We start from the raw sequence: 15,870 nt of genomic DNA, 5'->3' as shown, positions 1-15,870 counted from the left end.
ATTATCGGGGTCAGACTCTTATTAAGGTAAGAGTCCATGTAGGGTGCGATTCCGTGTTGCGCTGGGATCGTGGCTCGATCTTTATCTCGTGATTCTCGGGATGCGCTGACATGGCCCGGAGATCCCCGGTGGGGTGCTATGGCAGCTTCAGTGGAGGAGGGCTCGGCCTCGGAGGTCGGCCCAGGGGGTTGGCAAAGGAGGTCGGCAAGGGAGGTCTGCTCGAGAGGTTGGTCTCGGCCGCAAGCTCAGCCAGGAGTCTATGGCTGACTTGTATGAGCTCGGCCTCAGCCACCGGCTAGCTCGCTCGAGTTTGGCTCTGTCAGGTGACTTATCGGAGATGGGGTCGGCCCGGTCTCCTGCTCGGCCCAACTCGATTCTCAGACTGAGGTCGGGTCGGCCATGTGGCAGCCTCTGATAGGAGGGGTGTTTTATGCCTCATTAGGGTGCAAGTGCAGTGTGCATTGCACAATCGAGTGGCGTTCTCTTTCTTGTATTGTATTTTAGTTTTATGATTACTGAAAAATTGTACTTAAATAGGGATGCTGATCTTTGCTTGAGAACGCATAGGAGTGCAAACTGTGCCCAGACACATGGGCCGAGCAGAGTGCAAGGGTCATTCAGGGAGGAGATTGATCATTTCTCCCACATTTCCCCTTAAATTTTATGAGAGATGAAAAAAAAAATTTGATTTCTTGTGAGCCAAATATTATGGAAAAGCGAATTTACTAAAATTAACTGGGATGATTTTGTTTAATTTGGCAACACATAGATGCTGACCGTGCTGCTACCACCTCTAACCCACCCTAACCTTTTAAAAAAACGGCACAATAGATTGTAAGAGAGTAGAATGAGGATGTCAACTCCCTCTACACTTCACCGACCCAACTCTCCCCTAGCATCGACAAATCCTTAATCGAGAAGGAACGAAGAAATTTAAGGGTGACAGGCTGATAGCGACAATGGTGGGATCGCGTAGAGGCGGAAATCTAAGGATTATAATCGGCACCATTATTGGAGGCATCATGGGCTTCTATGTAATGCACAGCGTTGAAACTAGCTACAAGGTTGTTCCAATCCCCAATTCCAATTCCAATTTTTCTATCGTTTCGATTACTGATATAAATGTATTCTGAAACAATTAGTAATTTCTCTGACTACAGGAGAAGATGAAACAGAGGCTGATTGAATATCAAAATCAATTGCAGCAGAAAGAGAAGCTGGAGGAGGAGTTGGAAGATCGCTCATAGCCCAGAAGAATCGTCGTCGTTTTCTTTTGTTCTTTTAATTTTTTTCCCGTTTTCTTTATTTATTTTTTCCATCTAGTTAGAATTGGGGACTGGTTGATAGGTTTTAGATTTGTTAAGGATGATGCTGCATTTTGGAGACCCGGCGAAACTAAAAACTAAGAGGGTAAGCATCTGATTCCCGTATTGTGTTAAGTGGAACCATCTGTTGGTATTTTATTTGTACTGCAACGCGTGTTCAAGTCTAGGTTATAAATCAGTGGATTTTGTTGGTGATAGATGAACAGTTTCACTTTTCAGATTCTGGGTTGACTCGCTTTGTGCTTCATTTTAGATATAGGTGTGGAACCATGTTTCATATGAATACTTCACTTTTTATGAAAATAAATTTGGGTATGAACTTAGTTTTCTTTGACAAACGTAACTTCAAAGCCTCTAATGCTACCTTTTTGGTTGAGAACAGGATTCTGTGTGTGTTGCCTGTTAATTCTCTTAAGTTCTTCAGCCCTTCTATCTCAGGATTCTATGAGCTGAAGAGTTGGAGATTAGAAGGAGAAAAGGGGAAGAAAAATGGTTAAAGTATCAGTGTAGATCTTTGATAATTGATGTCGCACATAATTCTAGAACACATAAAGAAAAGAAAGGTTTCCCACCAATTATCATCTGTTATCTCGATAACAATAAATGACAAAATTGCACTAGTAGCTGATACAATTACTAAATTACTTTTGAAGCAGTTCCCAAGCCTTTTTTTAACTTCCCTAACAAGCACAACTGCCGACAATGCATGGTATTTGAACTACCTTAAGTTTTGAAGGGAGATAGATGAGTGTACAATCCTTCTTGAGCGGTACTACAATGTGGGAGTTGGAGATGCTATATTTTTGGGAAGATGGGCCCTATGGTATGAGTCCAGTAAAGTCTTTATCAGTTCCTTTTTAGTGGCTTGACAGAATTATTCATATGTTTCAAGGATTTGGGATCAGTTATTTTCCAGTGGTAGAGGGCTTTGTGTGGGTGACATCACTGGAAAGAATCTTGACATTTTGATCAGATTAAGTTTCTATTTCCAGAATAAATGCATATGCAAAAAATGTGAGGAATGATGTACTGCAATCTCTACATTGTGTGATTGCAAGAACAACTGGGAGCTATAACATGTATCTACTCTGAGTGAACTGGGTGGAATGTGGGGAACTTGGATGCTCCTTGCAACTTGGTTTAAGGAGGAAATCAACAATTTTTTAGGGAAACACATGGTACTGCCAAGGATAGTTATGGACATTTGGTCCTATCTATTCAACTGGGCATTTGCAGCTAATGAGTTTGCAGATATTGATAAAGCATCTTTTGGACCAGATTGGAGTTGTGTTTTGCTTCTTGTATATTGCTATTCCATTTCCTTTAAGAGAGGAAACTTCGGGTACCTTTGTGTACAAAGCATGTATAAGAATTTCTTTTTCTTTTCTTTCCGAATAAAAAAAATAAATAAAAAGTTGTATTTTGAGATGGCTATTGAAAATTTAATGGAGTGGAAGAGTACATGAATATTTCTTAAACATGAGTGGCTTGTCAAGATTGTCATGTCATGCCATGACAGCATCCATCTGATAAATATATTGCCTCTCTTTGGTGGAAAATCTTTTATGTAAAACATTTTCTTTTAAACTAATATATCTATGCTGGAAAGAGAATTCCTCTGAACGATTTGTCAAATTGGCCTCCGTCTTCTTTTTGTTCTTCTATCATCAGCTGACTTCCTAAGTGCTGATTTGAGTAACCATTCCATTTTTAGCTTTTACGTGAGTGGTAGTGGTAATAGAAAGGTTGTCTGTTATTCGGTTATTCCTCTTACTCTGGGATCTCTAAAGTAATGAAAGATCAACTTTGACAGGTTGTGTTTGAAGAAATTTTCATTGCACATGATTCTGGCACATTAGAGCAGTTGAAAGAGTTGAGTTCCAGGCGCAGAGCTGTTGAAGAATCAATTAACGAGAGCAGCTTCTTGACAGAGGTTATTGCGAGGGAAATGGCAGGAGGATTGACTTCTCGTTATGAGCAGGTAGTCCTGTTTTATTTATATTGAGCCATGTTCGGCATGTGACGAGTTGCACTTACGTTTGCAAAATGTATCAGGACCTGCAAAAACTGGAGCAGTATTTGCCTCTTTTGCAAAATTTGATGATTCATGTTCAGTCACTTAGCAACAACCGGATAATTGTTCATTGGACGTCAGGCCTTAAGATAAGATGGACTAGCGCTCTTAGTACTTCTTCAATTTTCAATCTTATGGGATCAAAGTTCTATAACATTGATAGTTTGCACTTAGAGCTTGGGATGAACCTTTTCCTTTATGGTGCAATTTTGCGAGAAAGGGCTTTGGAAGTTTTAACAGAAGGTACCGAGCATAATTTCTCCTCCATTTTATGTTTCTCTTTTCCTATGCTATATAATAGTTATGCTTCTTCCATTGTCCAGATCTGGTGCAGTCTGCTACTCTATACAGGAAAGCTGCCGGAGTTTATCACTATCTGGTTAATGAAGTACTTCGATCTTTACAACCTCAATTCTCTCAGGAAAGACCACCAGAATGTATGTCATCCGTGTGTTCCATTATGAGCTTAATCTGCCTTGCTGAAGCACAGGTAGGTATTTTTCTTCTATTATGGTTTTATGAATGGATTTTCATTGTGAAATTGTTGATTCCTGAAGACTGCACCATGTTTTTTTTTCTTTTGTTTCTACCATAATTATGCATTAGGCTGTGACTACAAGAAAAGCTGAAGAAAAAGGAACTACTCAAGGTCTTTTAGCTAAGCTACACTATGGCATTACAGAGTTGCTTGATGAGGCCAGCAGTATTATACATTCAGTGAAGAAAGACTGCAAAGATATTTCGGCACGCCTTGTGGTATGTGTATACTATATACAATTGTGAACAAAGATTTCCTGTCCTCGTTTAATTTAAATTTTATTTTTTCAATTATAGTTGTCAATTTTTTGCTTCTGCTTCTCCTTTATTGGTATATTCTATGCTATAAGGACATCTGTTTAACATGTCTTGTTTTCTTGTCTTTTAAGTCATTACCATTTTGTTTTCTGAAATTGCTGTAAGCTTCAAGCTTTTTTCAACAAATTTTCTTAATTACCTGGGAGACAGGAGTGATGATAGTGTACTTAGTTAATATTTCAGAATGATAATGGTGTTCTTTGTTTTTAATGATGGGTTTCATCTTTATGTCAAATATGTAGGTCTTTGTAATACATTTCTTCTTTTTCAGTTAGTAATTTTATGTGTTTATGAATCAGTTGCTTGATAATTGGTTTTCATGATTCTCTTGTGGTCTGTCAGAAAGAATTGTGGTTTTTGCAACCCCGCCCCGCACCAAAAAAAAAAACAAAAAAAAAAACACTTAGCCTCCTTTTAGTAGTTCTTCTCTCTAAGTTACAAATGCATCCAATTGTAATTGCTATGCTTTACCAACTTACGGAAATAAAACAGCATACCTTCAAGTAGAAGGATGAAACCACAAAGCAAATTAATATGGGTTGTGATGTGGGTACCAATTATCACTACAATTAAGCACCAGATTGGAAGCTCCCCCCCCTTCCGCCCATTCCAACGGGTTTCCTCAATGGTGGTAATTTAAAATGAGGAGCAAAATGGACTTTTCTGTAAAAGAAACCTTGGTCAGCATGATTCATACTCTCCTTGATTTGTTTTCCCACAGAGGTATATGCAGGAAATCCATTTATTAGTCAGTGGAATTGACAAAGGAAAATATAAAATTAGAGTGTTGATTATTAGTGCTCATATACTTTTAATGCCTCCGTAATTCAGCACAAGGCCATTGATTTAACTCCTAGGCAGGCCCACACTTGGGCCAATATGTGGGTTATTCTTAAGCCCATATTCTGTCCCTATGTGGTGATCGACCAGAAGTTTGTGTGGTCCTTTTACAGCTATCACAAGTTCAGTTATAGGCCCCACTTGGACAGCTCGCATAGATGAGATGCTGCTGATATTTGTTAGCATATTATATCTTAATTTCTTTTTGAATTCTTCCTATTTTCTCATATGCTATTGAGTCAATAGCTAGATAGGTATGACTTTTTATTTTCCTGCAGGTTTCTAATTTAAAGTTAGTTTACTTTTTCAGTTTTATTGGAATCCAAGCAATCTCTGAATGCCATTGGGAATTGCTATTCTTTTGTAATTGATAGTAGTTGATTATAAATAAAGGAGAGGGGCCCCTATTGCACAACAATTTTAGAAAATGAAAAGAAGTTAGGTTTGATAACCATGGCTTTGAGATGCAGTAGGTGAGGTGAGAAGCCTAGGTTTGAGTGGAAGGCACAACCATCCATTCTTTATTTTCTTCTTCTTCTTCCATCTATTTCTTTACTTGTTTCTATTTTTCTGTTCTGCGCCTAATCCATCATTTGGAGGAATCAAGACACTATTGGGCCACTGGTGTTGCTGCCATGGTTCTAAATCTCAGTCGAAACATGCAGTTTTGACCGATATCTCGGTTACACAAGAAACCGAGTCAAAGTCCAAATGTGATATGACTTTGTACCTGGTTTCGACATGTTTCGACCTAATTTTCGACATTTTGCAAGTTTCAACCTGAACCTTGTTGAACCACCTATGTAAATTCACTTATCTCTATCAAAACTTGACGAAACCTGGGCTCAAAATGGTATTGAACAAGGTTTGGCACTTATTTATGCCAATATACCATTTGTTATTTCATTTATTTAAGGTATTATGCCAAATACTTGGGGTATGACGACACCCAAGTAAATGTTTTTATATTTGTTTTTTCATTTATTATATTTGTTATTTCATCTACTTGAGGCATTATTCATTAATAAGCAAATACCCCTTATTTTAATCCAATAAAAATAGTAAAAAATAAAATTCCAAAAGGATAAAGAGTCAACGCCCACCTCAGTTCAAGAACAAAAACTGAATTTTCAGTTGTAGGGGTGATTTTTAACTTTCAAATGCTAGGATTTTTCTCAAATCTAAAATTTTTATAAATCTGATTGTGATAGAACATCACTAAAAACCAAAAGAGCAGAAAAATAATCTTTTGTTCTTGAACTAGGTTGGGCGTTGACTCTTTATCCTTTTGGAATTTTATTTTTTAACTATTTTTATTGGATTCAAATAGGAGGTATCTGCTTATTTATGAATAATATCCTAACTAAATAAAAAAATATTTACTTAAATGTTAGTGGACATAAATCAGTGTTAAACCTGGTTTAATACCATTTCCAAGAACATTATGCAATAGCTAACTTGGCTCAAAACCGCACTACCACTTTGAGTGTTCTTTTTGTGAAACTAATTCGTGGTTTGGGTTTAAAATATAAAAATAGGCAACACAAAAAATAAGAGCGAAAAACCACTTTCTGGGCCTTGAAACCAAGGTTTGAGTTGGCCTGGAAAATACCAGGTTTCAACTGAGTTTCGGTCGAAACCTGCCATATCTCAGTTTCAGGGCTGACTGAATTCGGCCTTGAAACCGGGATTTCGAACCTTGTTTGCTGCTGAATGTTCCTTGAAGACTATTCTACTGAGATACAATAGAAGCTGGCCCAGGAAGTACATTCGCTACCTTCCGGCTGTACTGTAATGGATATTTCTGCACCAGACTTTGACCCTTTGTAACTACAGATCAAGTGAAGAGATCCAGCCATATTTTGTTGGTCTAACAACCCTCTTGGACCGTCCTTCGCTGGGAATTTAAGCCTAGTCCAATGGCCGGATAAGGTTGTACTCTGTGAGTTACTATTTTGTTTATTCACTTTCCTAATACCCTACAGTCCAACACTCGACATGGACATCTTCCCCACCAGCCCACCAGAAAAGTCAAGTTGCTGTTCTTGCGACCTGTTGAGTTTCTGGTTATAAAGCCTTTCTCCTGCCCTGCGATAGACCTTTAACTGTTTCTGGTTAAATCTCTGGTGGCTGGACTTCATGTTAAAGCACTATGAGGTATTGTTGAGGGTTGTGATAATTAAAATACAGATACCCTGTTGTTTTGGGTGCAACTACTGTTTTGTTGCTGGAAACTGATGACATTATGTACATCCTGTTGTATGCTGGATTATAAGTTTATCTAAGACCTAGCTCTCATCACTCGGGGGTTAATCCATCACCTTATTTTTGTGTTTGATTTAGTAGTGCATTCTTGATTAAGATTTCAAACCATGATGAGAAGTTCAGGTCTAGTTATCCATGAAATCAGTGGATTTTTTAGTCTCTGTTACATCATTGCCCACCCTCTTGACCTCTGTGTTGGAGGATACTCTTGGTGATTTTGATGGGTTTCCTAATCACCTAAAACAAGTGACAAGGAAAACTAAAATAAACCAGGATCGCAGGGCTAAACAAAACCCAGAAGACATGATAGTTTCTGTAGTTTACAGCAGGTCAATCTGATGATATAATTCTGGTTGAATGTACTCATATGGGTGAAGAACAAATCCTCTAAATTAGATCAAGATCTGATGGTTGGATATGGAGTGATGTTGTGTCACAGAATTAGTAAGTATACCAAACCAGATTTAGAAAGTCAGGACACAGCAAATAACAGAGTTTATTGACCTCAGTCAACAGTAGTACCAGAAATCTCAGTAGATAACCTGCAAAACCAGATTAGAAAACTAGAAAATATAAGTTACTAAATTGGGAACATGCTGGAAACAGCAACCAGAAGTCTCCAGTCCAGTTGCATCTTGCACAGGTCAATGTTATCAGTTCTCAGGAAGGACAGATGCAAATCAGCAGCGACAAGAATGAAGACTGAAATCTAACACTGAAGAACACTTAACAGAAATCAACTGTGAAATAACTTACCCACCTGGATTGCAGGAGAATGCAAGAAGATAGAAAATAAAAAAGGAAGTGATACAGTTGAGCCTCCCACTAAAACCTAGGTTAGAATCCCACTAAACTACCTTGTCTTCCATTAGGGTTTCTGCATCCCACAGACAAGATCTGCTTCTCACAAAGTAACAGACCTGCTTCTCACAGAATAAACAGTAAAATGCCAATCTTGTTTTTTTTTTAAAGAGGAAAGCTTTACAGTATATAAAAAGCATAGAGCCAATCTTTCTTCAACACAAATTGTTGGGCATAGGAGGCCCAACATCTTTATTTATCCCATCTTATCATCAATTACAGAAATAGGAACTCCCAACTGTGTGGGGAGAGTTTGTTTGCCAGCCATGCTAACTTAGAAAATTAACATTAAAATAGAAACTTGCTGGAAAATAGAAACTCTTATCAATCTAGCTATTGATTCAATAGCAATACAAGAAAATAGTAACTACTGAAATAGAAACTAAAGATACGAAATCTTAAAAGAATATTGGCAGCGTCTCTCATCCATGCCAGCTGTCCACATGGGCCCACAAAAGATCTTATACCAGATGAACATTTTTGCATGAACAGTATTCTTCCCCAATGTTGTTTTGGTCCTATTCTTCTTCATTCATCGATGTACATTAGATTGCTTACAACTATAGTAGTTACAATATTCATGTTTAACTTGCTTCATTGAATGAAAGCAGCGATAGGATGCCCATCTTTTCTTTGTCCTCTCATTAGGCATTTCTTTTGTTTTGGAGTTCTTAGATATTTGTGGATGGTGCCTGTGGCTTGTTCAGGGCTTCATATCATCTTGCAGAGCACTACATGAGTTAAGAAGCCAGAAACATCTTGCGGAAGATTTGAAAGGTGCTGGCCAACTTGGGGTTGCAATTGGAGTTCTCCGCCATGGTTTAGCAAAGGCCAAAATGCCAGGGGAAGAGTCATGGTGCTTGGTTTTCAGGCAGGAGATGGATGCTATTTGTGAGATGCTCAGGAAGTTTGAGCATGAGAACGAATTTGTATGGCGCAACAAGATTGCCACTGGTGATGAGTTGCCATTTCTCCAAGGTACGAGAATCGTGACTGTCATCCCATATTGTATCCAGAGATGGGAGAGGGAACTAGTTTTCAGGATATAGAAATATGATCTATGCAGGATATACATCTTCATGTGTGGGGAAGCAAAAGATAAATGGATTTTGGCACACTAATCCGAGCTGGAGAGGAAAAAGAGGTGAGAGTGTAATATACTGTCTTTAGATCTTCCTGCAAACACTGTAACCCTTTGTTTTCATTCGAAATGATGAAAGGTTTTAATTGTTTGTAATGGTTGGATGCTTATTATAGCAATTGAAGCCCGCTCCTATTTTTACCTCATCGTAATAATTGGTATGTATTTCTAGCATGAGATCATGGCACAAGGCAACATCAAAACACATTCCAATGTCGAAAGTTTTTTTTCAATTGAGCTGCCTTGGTGTTACTTATGTACACTTGATGACGGCCTAGAAGGGTAACAAATATCTGAATTTGTCCATGCCATAGTGGTTAGTTGGTCAAAAAATAAAAAATAAAAAATAAAAAAATAGTGGTTTGTTGGTCTGGTGAAGACAGGTTTTGAACCCGCCTGAGCCTGTGATATGGAACCTCAGAGACTTCGCAAACAGTAACAGGCTGCTTCTTTGAGTGGGGTTTGGGGGGGGTGGGGTGGTGTGCGTGCGGGGTGCCATTATCACATGATATCTTCCAACTATTTTTTGGTAGAGACATGTCACGCGCGCAGATCTTGGTGGAGAGAAAATAGAGAAAAATATATAAAAAAATAAGAGAAAGTGAGATTTAGCTTTACGGTCGAAGCCAGGTCCTAGTGCAATTGGTAGGCCCTGTTATTAAAACTCTGTTATTAATTTGGAAATTCTGGTTGTCCAAGCAGAATGGTCTCGGTTTGGATCAATAAATGCAAATTTAGCTCATACGGAGTCACCTAATCCCTTCAATCCCAAGTTTTGAAGTCATTAAATCCTTTATTAATGGTGAGGGAACATAACCCATCAGATCTGCCGTAGGAAAGGGCCTTGATGATTGGATGATGCAGTATCAGTAAGGATTGTGGTCCATGTGACTAATGGATAACACTGCCTCATTACATTTTGCAACCCTTGTGCTATCATGCGACTGTTAATTGTTCTGTGAGTCGTCCTTAGTTTGTGCCTATCCATATTTTTGGCTCATGTATTCAAGTTAGACACATTTTATAGGTTGGGTTTGAATTGGAACATTGAGAGAGAGAGAGAGAGAGAGAGAGAGAGAGAGAGAGGGGCAAAAATTTCCCTCAGCTGTCTGATGGTTATAAAGGGAATATGTAGGTCGGCCACGTGTTATGATTCATGCAAATCATTTTTAGTTTAGAAATTTTCTCGTCACTTGGCAAATTGTGCTCGACTTGAAAGCCAGAAACTTGGCATGTAAGTAGAGGATATTGGGATCTATCTGTCAACAATATTTTAGGCCTATCCACCTGCACATGGTAAATAAATCGGGTATGTGATAGATTGGAAATTTCCTTGTACCCACCAGTTCCAAAACTCTACAAATTATTATTATTTTAACAAAAAAGAGTAACTCGGCACTTCTAGGCACCCCAATCTATGTGGCCAGGTTATTATGCTTGACTTTAAAACATTTCCTAGTTTGCACATACCACATAAAAAAATGTGTAGAATCAAATGAACCAAAGGGAGTGAATTAGGTGATAATTTGTTCATTTACTTAATAACCAAACAAAACCAAATGACACTTATCAAACAATTTGAAAGTGCAAGCTAGGGAAGGTAGGGTGAGAGACAATGAATGAATACAAACAATTTATAGTGGTTCGGCCCCAATTGTTCTACGTCCACTAGTTTGATCACGGACAAAAGATTTATCCACTATTTGATTTTGTTTTCTAGGCAAGAATCCAACCCTTACAAACTCAACCACTCTTTCAGATTGAGAACCCAGACCACCCTAATAAAAGATTTCCACCTAAGCCATACAGGCCAAAGATTTCCTTCTCAAACCGCACATGCTTACTTTACAACAAAATTCTTTCAAATCTGATAACTATAACATTTTTAAACACATTTTGATCAATACAAGATGTTTTTCTTTTTTTTGAATTAGAGCATGTTGAAGCACTTGTTTTTCAGCTCTTTGTTAAGATGATATAGCTCTTATGTACAGTCATACAACAACAATCTTATAGCTCTTATGTACAGTCATACAACAACAATCTCTCAAGATGATGTTGATAATGAAGCATAACATCTTTACTCAAGATGATGATTGAATTTTGCTCTTGCACTTGCTGTTGTATTCTTGTTGATCGATTCTTGATTGATACTTGACATCAACTGATTTCATCTTTTTATAGGCAAACGAATTAATTGTTAAAGTCAAGCCAAACTTCTCCTTGGAATATTAGAATTCATTTTTTATTTCCAAGATAAACTAGCTGTTGGAGAACCATTTACAAATCAAAATGATTGGATAAACTCTTTTAGTTTCTAATGTTCAACATATGATTTCCAAGAAAACTAGCTATTAGAACTTGTCAACATCAATGAAGATGTTTAAGAGTTCCATTTAAGTGGTTAAAGTCCAAGTGATCATTAATGATGAGTCAAAGATCTTTCAAATTCATAACCACACAACATTAAACACTATCAAATGAAAGACCGCACGACAGTCATGTAAAATTGTGGCTGCAGAGACTTAAGATTGTCACTCTCGGACATACACAGAAGCTGGTCATGGAAGATCGCGACTTCGTCCGTTTGAGAAGACTTAGTCTTATAACTCTTGGACATTCACAGAAGATCACACGGAAGACTGTAGTGGTCATCCACAGACACTTAACTTTAAACCTCAATTGTCTGTGAGTTCTGACTTAGAAAATCTTACAAACTTAGTCTTCTTTTTAAATCAAACCACCTATTTTGATTTTTCCATTTAGGTCATTTTTTATGTCATTTTGGGCTTTTTATCTATTGTTGATCATGTACATTAGGATTTCAAAGATTTACCAATATAAATCAAATCCTAATAATGTTCCTTGAGAGAATCCGTCACCTTGATGTAGTTTTCAGCTCCTTGATCTTTCAAGTCATGGAAGACCGTCTCCATACACGGAAGACCGCCTTCAACAGTTCTTCATTCAATCAACAATCCTTGTTCTTTCTTCAACTATACCTCTTCAACAGTTTGGGTAACATCAACCTCTTAGAACATAAGCACACATAGTACACCCAAACACACATCACCCAAATGATTTTTATATCTAAAACGCATAACATTTAAATAGGACTTTCTAGGTCCAACAAAAGGCTTACTCAGTGTTTGAGGCTCCCGCCATTGCAAGGTTTGAGGAGGGTATTTGGAAGGGTGTTGTGGTGATTTTGATTGTTGGATATCTAGGAATGATTCAGATTATATCAAATTTCAACTTCAATTTCGATCATATGCCCTCCCATGTATATCCATGCATCCTTTATAGTCCTTGAGATTTTATATGTTTTATTTTGCTAATTAGCAAACTGCATTCAGAGTGAAACTTCGGTATGAGCAAGAGACCGCAGAGTCTAATTTGTCCACAAAATTTCAGCCTCAATTAACCTGACACGTGACAATAAATGTGTAGAGACCCAGTAGGTGTCCTCGTCTATTAAACCAAGAAGCTTCAATCTTTATTTTACTATATTTACATAATTAAAAGCCGACCCATTTAGTTGGGATAAGGTTATGATGTTGTTGTTGTACATATTCAATTAAAAATTAGCTAAAAATTGCATTGACTGATTCTAATATTTTCGTTTTGTTATTTCTTTCATGAAAACGTTTTTCAAGATTGATATATTATTCATATCTAAACATATGTTGAACTCCTTTAACTCGGGACTGAAATTTTTTTTTAGTAAAAGGATATCTATTTAGAAAGTGTTGGGCATGTGGAAGATGAATTACATGTTTCCGTCAACCATGGAGTTACAGATTGGAATTTGATCAAATTGTCACACACGTAATTGATAATCTTAGGTTATACCCACGAAAGGTGAAGTTAACCGAATTTTAGGTTATACCAAATGACTGAATTTCAGGTATAACCTGAAATTGTCGTACACATAATTGACAATGGTCATTAACTTCACCTTCTATAGTCAGTTTCATTTGGTTCGTAGTGTTTTGGAAATTCGGCTTAAACGGAAATAACATGCTGAAACAAATTATTGAAGTTGGTAAAGAAATTACAATCTCATGACGATACAATCCCACAATATCAAATCTGGAATTAGTCATATCTTTTTTGCACAACTCAACAAAGAAACTCATAATAGGTAATTTCACACAACTCAAAAAAGATACATAATTGTAGGGTTAGGTATAGTTTATCTACAGTTCAATGTATAAAAGTTTCACTTTATTCAACTCAGTTCAATTCGATTTAAATTCAAACAAATGATTTTCAGTCTACAAAGCGAAATTGAACCAAACTGAATGAAAGTTTTCTTTCAAAACTAAAATCGAACAGAATGTTTTCGATTCCATTCGATTCGATTAGGTTTTAAACAACTGGTTTAGATTTCAAATTCAATTTTCTATTCCAATTCTATATTGACACCCATGATGTTAATTTCACTTTGGAGTAGAGTTCTCTGTGGGAGAGCATGGATCCTATACATGTGGGGGTCAATGAGAACACACAGAAGAATCAACAAGGCAGACATCCCTCCTTTCATGGGAGTTATCGCGGTCATTTCGCTCCATACTGTGTCTGTATGCTGGGTTCGCGCTCCCCCACAGAGAACTCTTCTCTCAAACGCTGAGTTCCAAAGGATAGGGACCCCTTGCTTTGCTTTCCTATTTATCAGGAAACATGCACGTTCTTGACCTCCACTTTCCTATTACTCAGGAAGTCAGGAGTTATGAGGCAAAGCCATGCATAGCCATTTCCACTATTCTCCTACAAACTCCTCTAAGCAATTCCCATGTTGAGTTACGCTACCAGCAGATCGAGGACCTAGTTCATCGAAGAATGAAGAAATTAAACATTTGTCATACAGAAACATAGAATAATTTGAAGCTTCTGAGTCAAGGTGCAGTTCTCTCTCTCTCTCTCTCTCTCTACAACCCACCCATGTGGGATTCCTGTTTTCCTTCCATTTTATCGAGCAGGATTCAAATTTTGTACAATTTGACTAAGCTAGGGTTTTAAGGAATGAAGATAAAATTTAACTAATATTGAAATCACAAAATGAACCCTATTATCAAATCATTATTTTATTGTTCAATTAATTTTGTTTAGTAAACAGAGATCAATGGAAGCTTTGCAACAAATTAATTAATTTTCTATTCATAATCTCATACTCATTAATTTGTAACAATTATCTTTACTTAATCTACCTATTCATGACCTCATACTTTATGGTTCGATTTCATTCGGCTTTTATTTTCAGTTTGGACATCGGTCGATTTGATACGATCTAATTTTCAAGCGGTCTCATCATACTCCAATTCAAAACCAGCCCGATAAAGATCGGTTCAGTTCGGTCTAGATTTTATCGATCGGTATGAGTTAGGTTTTGAAACCTAGTTATTTCAATATACAATTTGTGTTTTTCTTAATTCTATACAATTTTCTATTGCTTTTATCACAAATTTTGTAAATTTTCTTTGGTTAAAAACTAGAGTGTTATCATCTTGTGTTGATCAAGGTGTGTCTTTGAGTATCAGAGTTGCATTTAACAAGAAGCTTAACCATGGAAGCACTTGCATCAAGATTAAATTTAGTTGTTTTACTTGTATAATTTTGCTCTCTCTGTCCTTAAACCCTTGACTCAAATGTTGCACACCACATTTTTGAGGCTACAAGGAGGTTAATTGGTTTACGTCTTTCATTATAAAATAAAATCTAAAATTCTAGAGATTTTGTATGAGAGATAGCTATCCATTTTTATTGTAGTTATTACAGAAAATTTATCACACGAGCTAATAGATTTACTGCCTAAGAATTTAAATATGCCGTATTTAATGGACATAAAGTTTGCTGGCTTTATTGTATTACATACTTGCTTGTTTAGCCTTGATTGACTTTTGCTGTATGATTGATTGTCATGTAAATTTTCTAAATTAATATCTTATTTATGGTGTTTGTTTGAAATCATTTGGATAATTTTGGATCTACAGATTTCAGGTGGCTTAACTGATAAATATACATGCAATAGAGTTCTAACTCATTTTGCATATTATGTATCATAATTTAATAGTTGTTAAGCATAACTTGAACCTTAAGAATGTGGTTATTATATAAATTTGTATTAATTAGTCATGTTAAATGTATTGCAACGGGTCACTTAACTTGGCGAATTACTCAACCAATAATTGATTCTAGATAAAACCAAGTTGAGTGTGGTTAGTTGCGGTGTTGTATAACTAGCACCTCCAAAATTTGGTTACCATTTTTAACAAAATGAAATCGTATTGATCATATGAGACGGATTGGAATGACTAAATTAACGTACTATATGACTCAATCCAGTTATTGATTTATAGGTAAAATTAGGCTGAGTATGGTTAATTACAATGTTAGGATTTTCCCCCTCACATTTGATGATCTTCAAGTTGTCATCAGTGGTTTGACAAAGTTTCTTGGTGTTCCAATGACATGAAGTTCTTCACCTTTCCTTGCATTTTGCTCAAGTA

At 36.8% G+C, this 15,870-nt stretch overlaps 1 protein-coding gene across 1 annotated transcript; it reads left to right on the top strand.

The window, feature by feature from the left end:
* The first annotated feature begins 902 nt into the window (after nucleotides 1-902).
* On the top strand, nucleotides 903-9,345 carry LOC122664739. Its single transcript, XM_043860703.1, has 7 exons — nucleotides 903-1,064; nucleotides 1,161-1,410; nucleotides 3,139-3,306; nucleotides 3,381-3,642; nucleotides 3,723-3,889; nucleotides 4,006-4,155; nucleotides 8,928-9,345. The coding sequence occupies exons 2-7, from the start codon at nucleotides 1,366-1,368 to the stop codon at nucleotides 9,267-9,269; spliced, it is 1,134 nt and encodes a 377-aa protein (XP_043716638.1). The 5' UTR covers nucleotides 903-1,064; nucleotides 1,161-1,365; the 3' UTR covers nucleotides 9,270-9,345.
* The last annotated feature ends 6,525 nt before the right edge of the window (nucleotides 9,346-15,870 follow it).

Source organism: Telopea speciosissima, chromosome 6 (genome assembly GCF_018873765.1).
Source record: "Telopea speciosissima isolate NSW1024214 ecotype Mountain lineage chromosome 6, Tspe_v1, whole genome shotgun sequence".
NCBI lineage: Eukaryota > Viridiplantae > Streptophyta > Magnoliopsida > Proteales > Proteaceae > Telopea > Telopea speciosissima.
This window is presented reverse-complemented; position numbering and strand designations above follow the sequence as displayed.

Excerpts from the sequence above, each read along its gene's own strand:
- LOC122664739 (XM_043860703.1), top strand. The coding sequence starts at position 1,366 with ATGATGCTGCATTTTGGAGACCCGGCGAAACTAAAAACTAAGAGG. Across the intron at positions 3,643-3,722 it reads TTTGGAAGTTTTAACAGAAG|ATCTGGTGCAGTCTGCTACT; the intron begins GTACCGAGCATA and ends TCCATTGTCCAG. Across the intron at positions 3,890-4,005 it reads TCTGCCTTGCTGAAGCACAG|GCTGTGACTACAAGAAAAGC; the intron begins GTAGGTATTTTT and ends ATTATGCATTAG.